Genomic DNA, 8,125 nt, shown 5'->3' with positions numbered 1-8,125 from the left:
TAGGCTAGGATCTTTCGAGTAGATAAAAGCATTTTTGAAGCTTGTGAACCTTTGAAAGCTTAGGAAAAAATGCGTTAAAATGTTTTTTTTTCATTAATTCATTAAAAAAAATCGTACTATTTCATTTTTAACATGGCTACCATATACAGACTATGAATGCTATAGGCGATCATCACAGCTCGCATGAGGTCTCATATGAGGCAGACGACTGATGCTGAGAAGCTTAGCTCTGGGACGGGGCGTACTTGCTAAAACACAGGAGAGCAAGCCGTTACGGTTTTCTACTTTTCAGCCTCTTCACAAATATTCATCAACTCTAGAGCTGCCAGAAAGAAGCAACCGCTTTGATTGGCTTGCATCCATGGAGCAGCTGCTAACCAGACCTTCTTCTTTTCTGGAAGACACTTCGCTGGACGCAACTCAGACTTTTCATCAACTGGGCAGTCATGATGGGTCAGCAAACTATGCCTCTTTAATGCAGTGCTGCGAGGATGCAAAAACCCTTCTAGAAGGTGAGATTATTCATCATCTTATCTTGAAACATGGGTTTGAGAAAAATAGGTTCCTCAGTAGCCTCCTCATTAGAATGTACAACAGTTTTGGAGCACTTGAGGATGCCCTGGCATTGTTTAACAAGATGCATGACCCCAGCATAGCCCTATGGAACTCCTTCATCCGTGTCTATGCTTGCAGAGGGATGCATTGGGAGGTTTTCCAAATGTTTTCTCAAATGCAGCAGGAGGGTACTGTTGCCGACAAGTTCACTTTTATCCAGATTGTCTGTGTGTGTGGGAGGCATGCTGATCTCGCCGTAGGTAAGCGAATGCATGCCTGCATTCGAGTCACTGTGTATGAAGCGGATGTTGTCTTGGGAACTTCCCTTATCAGCATGTATGGCAAGTGTGGGAGCTTGCAAGATGCACACAAAAAATTGCATGACATGCCCATGCGAAATGAGGTTTCATGGACGGCTATGTTTGCCTGCTACGCTCAGCAGGGTCGACGCAGGGAAGCCCTTCATTTGTTTGATGAAATGCAGAAAGAAGGCATGAAGTCAAACAGAGTCACCTTTGTCTGCATCCTTGATGTCTTTGCGACACAGGCGGCACTTGCTGGCGGCCAGCAAATGCATGCTTGCATCACTGAGAGTGGCTTTGAGTCAGATATTAAGGTGGGGGTTGCTCTCATCTCCATGTACAACAGATGTGGTAGCCCTGGTGATGCACAGATTGTGTTTGAAAAAATGATGGAGCGAAACTTAATCTTATGGAATGCCATGATCTCTGTGTATGTGAAGCATCTAGAATTTGAGAAGGCACTTCAACTTTTTAACCAACTCCAAGAGGAGGGATTTATGCCTAACAGAACAACCTTTGTGTGCATTCTTGATGCGTATGCTAGCCCAGCAGCCTTAACTGGAGGGAAGGAAATGCATGTTCACATCTTGGAGGGTGGGTTTGAATTGGATGTCAAGGTTGGAACTGCTCTTGTGAACATGTATGGTAGGTGTGGCATCCTGGAGGACATAGACAATGTGTTTGCAAGGCTACCAATGCGGGATGTGGTCTTGTGGACGTCAATGATTGCAGTTTACTGTCAGCATGGGCAGGGCCAGCAGGCCTTCCGACTTTTTTATCAGATGCAGCAAGATGGTGTTGAGCCAAATAAAGTCACTTTTGTTTGCATCCTTGATGCTTACAGTAATTTTATGCAACTAGTGGAAGGCAAGCACATGCATGCTTTCATCTTGGAGAAAGGACATGAGGTGAATGTTATTGTCGCAAATGCGCTTATAAGCATGTATGGTAGGTGTGGATGCCTCCATGATGCGAGGTATATATTTGACAAATTGCAGGAGCGCACTATTGTTTCATGGACAGCCATGATATCTGTATATGCCCAGCATGGCCAATTCCATGATGCTGTCCTACTTTTCAAGCAAATGCAGACCAATGACATGCAGCCAAATTTGGTAACATTTGTGAGCATTCTTGAAGCGTGTGCTCTTGAGGCAGCAATTGAGGTTGGCAGGCTAATCCACATGTGTGCTGTGGACTATGGGTTAGAATCAGAGGATGCCCTGGTCAGTGCTCTGGTCAACATTTATGGCAAGTCTGGGAGCCTGGATGATTCAAAATTCATGTGCAACTGCATGTCTGAGGAAAGTGAGTTTTGGTGGACTTCCATGATTGTGGTGCATGCTCAGCAAGGGCAGTATGAACACTCAATTGAACTCTTTGATCAAATGGAGAAGAAAGGGTTGAAGCCAACTGTTGTGACCTGTGTGTGTGTCCTTGACGCATGTGCAAATTGTGCGATGATAGCGGATGGTGAGCGGATACATTCTAGTGTAATCCATAGTGGATTTGATTGTGACGCAAACGTGGCAACAGCTGTCTTGAACATGTATGGTAGATGTGGGAACCTGGAGGCAGCACGGAGAACTTTTGATAGAATGCCTGACCAAAATGTGATCACATGGAGTGCTATGATTGCACTGTATGGCCAGCATGGTTGGGGCAAGGATGCACTAATGCTTTTTGAACAAATGCAGCATAATGGCATTATGCCAAACAAAGTTACTTATGCTAGCATCCTTGACGCTTGCAACCATGCTGGTCTTATTTTTGAAGCTTGGGAATGCTTGGCACCTATCATTCAAAACCATACCCCCTTACTTGATGTGGATCATTATGCATGCATTATTGATCTGCTTGGAAGGGCTGGATGTCTGGATGATGCAGAGTGGTTGATCAACAACATGCCACTTGAGCCTACTACAGTCCTGTTTACGGCAATGCTGGGTGCTTGCAGGTATCATGGTGATGTGGACCGAGCAGAGCAAGTTGCCAACTTTGTTTTGGAATTGGATTCAGACAACAGTGCAACTTATGTATTGTTGTCCAACATCTACGTCTCAGCTCTTCACAGGAGGTGCAATGAACAAAGCGTGCTGCACTGAGGAGGATATACTTGGTATTCAGGTTTCTGCTGTGTTCACCACATGGGTGAACACGAATGTTACAAACGATGGGGGCAGTGAGCAGGTTGACAGATGTGAGGAAAGCAAACCACCAAGCACGTGGGTAAATCAGAGAGCCAATATTGAACCAGGGCATTCAAAGAAAATGTGGGATACTCAGCAATAGGGGTTCTCTCTGCTTTTGGACACCTCTGGTTGCAAGCCTACTGGAGCATCGTAAAGGTTATACTAAAAGGAATCAAAGTGGTCGAAAATCCACATGAGGGTCCCTCAAATAACCTTAAGCTTAGGCAGATTCCTGAACTATAGAAAAAGGAAACGATGCAATATAGCCTTGCCCTCAGAATTGGCTGAAGAGTAAGACTTCATGCCATTTTGCTGATGGCTGATGAAAAGGAAGAGCTGCACCCTGAGTCTTTTACAGGTAGACAGACTTTTCTTTGCGCTTCCGAGCTCGCCAATCTTCCTGGAGACCTAAAGGCCTACCTTGTTTCACATTTTTCTTTGTTATATGTATTTTCTGCCATGTCATTCATACATGGTATTGGGGAACATGAATAAGAGCAGCCCCCTGATTCCATAACTAAAAGCAAAGAGACAGTATCTTAGAGGAATAAACCTTAACTTTCACACATGATAAAGTTAATCTAAACATTAAAAAGGGAGCAGAATCAACAAAAGAAGAAATAAAATACAGGGTAGCTTAACCAGCAGGCCCGTGCTTGTCACTGATATGGTGAAGCTAAAGGTGGGTGGTCCAGACAACGAAGATGCTCAGCCATTGCTTAATCCCAAGAATCAGCTGAAGTCGTTAGAGCTTTCTGACGATCAATGAATGATACACAAACATCCTGGTACTCTTAAGAGTGATGTGAATCGCGTAAGCACATAATTTACAGTCACCATTGTCTAGTAATCAAGGAATAGTTGTAATCCTATTTAAACAACCTAATTGGGTATTCTATATATATATGTGTGTGTGTGTGTGTATATATGTATTGAGAAGTCACACATGGACTACATTATTCAAATATCAGCTGTATAGAGGACCATCATAACATACCACTATCTACCATAGTCTTACTCTGTACACCAACGCATCCAAACAACATCAATAGATAGTGGATGAACCGTTGCCGAATATGCATAAGCTCTTGCTTCAGATGAAAAGTATGCACCATCAACAAAAGCACATGTAAAAGTATGACTCCAATGCATATAATTCTATATTGACAGCAATCCTCCAGGTCAGCCAAGTCTCTTCTCTATAGGAAGTTTGTGGTAGCATATTTCAAGGGATATTTTTGAAACCTTTGTAAAATTTTCATGTTTGAAACTCATCCCTTTTGTAAATTTAGAGGTTGTAAAATTGCCTTTTTTTGCACCAATTATTTTTAATTTACGTTAGCACAAATCATGCTTGAAAATGGAAACCCCTTCTATGGGGTCGAGGTCTTGGCTTCTGCTGTCTTCCAAAAGTCCTTGGCTGTCTGCAGCCAGACGTCTCTGTAGGAAGATACTTTTGTACTGGGGCCTCCATGATACGCCTCGGGTGCTTCATTATCCCCTTGTGAGCATCGTCCTCGAACGATGGGGAAAGCTCCCTGCCCTACAGCAAGCCATTAGCTAACCTGCTGAAGCCTGTCCACAAACTTGCGAAGAAGAAATCTTGCAAAGAAGCTCAAGCTAACCTACTCCTATACATTCTTTTTATGGTATCAGACTCGTGGTATCAAAGTGTCAGTTCATGTAATCAGCTCAAGTGGCAAGTAAGAAGCGAGCAAAGGAAGCGGTATACAGAGATAAGGGTAACTCCATTTCTTTTCCTTTGATTCAAAAGCAAGTGTCTATAGGTTGCTAATAGTGAAGGACATTGGTAGTAGGCACACACCAGGAGGGACTTTGTCATATCTTGGTGGGGAGTATCACATAGACATGACAAAGTCCCTCTTCTATGTGAAGCAAAACTGCTATGTGTATATTGTGTTTCAAGTCAAAGGGACCTATCTACTATCATTATTTTTGGCTATCCAAAGCCATTTCAGACCTCGTTTTGGCTCTGCAAGGCTTTCACGGACATTCTCTACAAAAGTATCGAGAGTGACAATTGTGGAGTGTTTTTGTGCATGTTTTGCATAAATTGTTGTGCACAATGGTCGATTTGAAGTACCTACATATATTTTGGGATTAGCACATGTATGTTGATGTGATTAGTTCACATAGAGATTGCATAATAGGTTTACAATACTGCTGGTAATGGTGTACGTATCTATTATACAGATTATTAGAGATTGTAGGATTACTGTTTGAGAACAAAATTATTGCAGTTCTGTTCAGCCTATAGAATAACATATTTTCTCCAATTGAAAGGTAATGCAGGTAACAATGTCTGACAATATATCCTAGATTATGAGTGAGAAGCTAGACAAGAACAACTTCCAAGCGTGAAAATTCATGATGACAAACTTGCTCATGTAGAAAATGATATTGGGATTTTATTACAACAAGTGATGAGAAGAAGCTTGAGCTTCCGAAGAAAATACCACTACATAACAGGTACGTGCCTTTATTTAAGGCATGGCATGACATGCCCAATAAGGTTATGTATTGGCTCTCCATTAGTGTGTTCGATTCTATGATTGGTCATATATGCGATGCAGTGACATCTAAAGATGTGTGGGATACCTTGGTTAGACGCTATATATCACTAGTGTTGCCAAGGCTAGAAAGATATAGTTAAAGAAAGATCTACATAATGCACAAGTGAATAAGCTATATGTCAAATTACTCATTGAAGATTAAAGGGTTTACAATGTACTCACCCCTATTAGAGCATCGGCTTGATGACGATGACTTGGTGTCGGTCACTTTGAATGGAAAAGATTATGATCAGTTTTAGATATTTATTTAAACTCTGAAAAATTTCCCAAACTTTCACGACCTTTTGATCAGTGATGAAGAGAATTTTGAGAATAAATCATTCTCTAGTAATATGCAAGAGAAGGCCTTCTATACAGCCAGAGATAGAGGTAGAGGAAGAACTTTATCTAGCGACAGATGTGTAGGCCGATATGGAAACATAAATCATAGATAATAACAACATGACTCCAATTCGCACTCTAGAGGCAGGGGGAGCAAGAGAGGCCAAGGTGGATAGCAAAGAAATCAAAGTGGAAATAGCATAGAGTACTATTATTTGTGACAAACTAGGGCATATAGTAAAGGACCATTGTAAAACAAAGAATGACATAAAAAGTGGGAAGTTGCATCAAGGAAACTATACATCGTTAAATAAGCATGATAAAGATAAAAGTGAGCAACTTTTTGTGATGTAGCATATGCTTAGTTCCATGCTGTAGATGTACTAAATTTAGGAGATGTAGGGTATGTTGATTTGGGTTCCTCTAACCACATGGCTAGCCCATGATGACTGGTTTAGAGAATTAAGGGATTTAGAAAAACTAGGTTATGTTTATTTGGGTTCCTCTAACCACATGACTAGCCATGATGATTGGTTTGGAGAATTAAGGGATTTAGAAAAACTAGGTTATGTAGATACATATGATGATGCAATGTAATGTATTGCACATGCCGGGAAAGTCCCTTTGTCTATGTAGGATAAATGAAGTAGCTTACTAATGTGCTTCATGTTTTGAACATAGAAAAGAACTTGGATTGTGTTAGAGGAAAATGATTGAGCAGGGCCTATGAGTAAGGTTTAACTCTCATGGATGCTATGTGAAAGATTTCAATAACTAGTGCCACTTGGTTGGAAAGGGAAATAGAGTCACGCAGATTGTTTACTTAGATGTAAGCATGCCTGAAGTGAAGTATACAATGTTTGCACATGGTACATGTGTGATTGTAGACATGATATCTACCATAAACACATTAGACATATCAATATTCAATGTACACATACCAAAATTATTATTAAAGGTTTGCCAAAGTTTGAAGTGAATGGAATGCACATAGTATGTGAAGCTTGGCAAAGTAGGCTAAGCATGCAGTTTCACATAATAAGCATGTAAGTCGAAGAGTCTTGGATGTGGTGAATTCTGATATATTTGAGGATCTTCATCCTCTAGAAATCCACATGAGTAGGCCTTTTATTCAAATACATTAAGAGATAGAGGCAAATCCTCATCTAGAGGATGCAGTGGTGGTTGATTTGGAAATCAACCAAAGGCAATAACAATAACAAGAAATTAGTCTCATATAGGTGAATGGAATGCCAGAGTTTGAAGTGAATGGAATGCACATAGTATGTGAAGCTTGGCAAAGTAGGCTAAGCATGCATTTTCACATAATGGGCATGTAAGTCGAAGAGTCTTGGATGTGGTGAATCCTGATATATTTTAGGACCTTTATCCTCTAGAAATTTACATGAGCAGGCCTTTTATTCAGATACATGAAGAGGTAGAGTCAAATCCTCATCTAGAGGATGCGGTGGTGGTTGATTTGGAAATCAACCAAAGTCCAAAACCGAACCTGGAAAAACTTCCCTTGCCCAAAAAGCACATGCGATTCCTCGAGGATATTTTTATTCTAATGTAGTCAAGAGCCTTAACGAACCGAACTGATCCGACCAAACTCATAAGTCACATGGTCAGATCAAGGAAAAGACTTGCACTTGGCTCATAGACACCAATGCTTTTTTCCTCATCGAGAGGCACAACCGTTGATTCTTTTCCATAGAATAAGGACTATCTGGGATTTACTTCATCTATCGTACCATAACAGAATTGAGTCTCATTTTAGGGATCCATCAGCCCAGCCTAACCCCATCCAGTCCCATGGGTTAGCCAACCGCCCAACCACTGTAGTGATAGGATCCATTTAGGAATTTGGTTATGTTTTGTCCCGGGTACCAGGGACAAAACAAAGAGTTCCCAGGCCCCCTAGCCGACGCTTCAAGCAAAGTTCAAGATAGTCACACCACTTACACACCCAATATGAAATTGCCTTTTTCGCAGATTTAGTTGTCTTTAAAACAATCTTTTAATAAAACCATAGTATCACTGATCATAATCCTCCAAAATATCCAGTTGAATTCTAATTTCCAATCATTCCTTCATCGGTGTACCTATGGCATCATTGGCAACCAGAACGCTCACCACCTGTCCACTCACGGGCCTTTTC

At 41.2% G+C, this 8,125-nt stretch overlaps 1 protein-coding gene across 1 annotated transcript; it reads left to right on the top strand.

Moving 5' to 3' along the window:
- Positions 1–211: 211 nt before the first annotated feature.
- On the top strand, positions 212–3,149 carry LOC147634412 (pentatricopeptide repeat-containing protein At5g27110-like). Its single transcript, XM_086805673.1, has 2 exons — positions 212–2,618; positions 2,815–3,149. The coding sequence occupies exons 1-2, from the start codon at positions 212–214 to the stop codon at positions 3,147–3,149; spliced, it is 2,742 nt and encodes a 913-aa protein (XP_086661799.1).
- Positions 3,150–8,125: the final 4,976 nt, after the last annotated feature.

The sequence above is a fragment of the Cibotium barometz genome, chromosome 11 (genome assembly GCF_041138505.1).
Source record: "Cibotium barometz isolate CiBa-2024 chromosome 11, ASM4113850v1, whole genome shotgun sequence".
Taxonomy (NCBI): domain Eukaryota; kingdom Viridiplantae; phylum Streptophyta; class Polypodiopsida; order Cyatheales; family Cibotiaceae; genus Cibotium; species Cibotium barometz.
Note: the sequence above shows the minus strand (reverse complement) of the source record. Positions and strands in the feature narration are given on the sequence as shown.

Excerpts from the sequence above, each read along its gene's own strand:
- LOC147634412 (XM_086805673.1), top strand. The coding sequence starts at position 212 with ATGCTGAGAAGCTTAGCTCTGGGACGGGGCGTACTTGCTAAAACACAG. Across the intron at positions 2,619-2,814 it reads TGACGCTTGCAACCATGCTG|GTATCATGGTGATGTGGACC; the intron begins GTCTTATTTTTG and ends GGGTGCTTGCAG.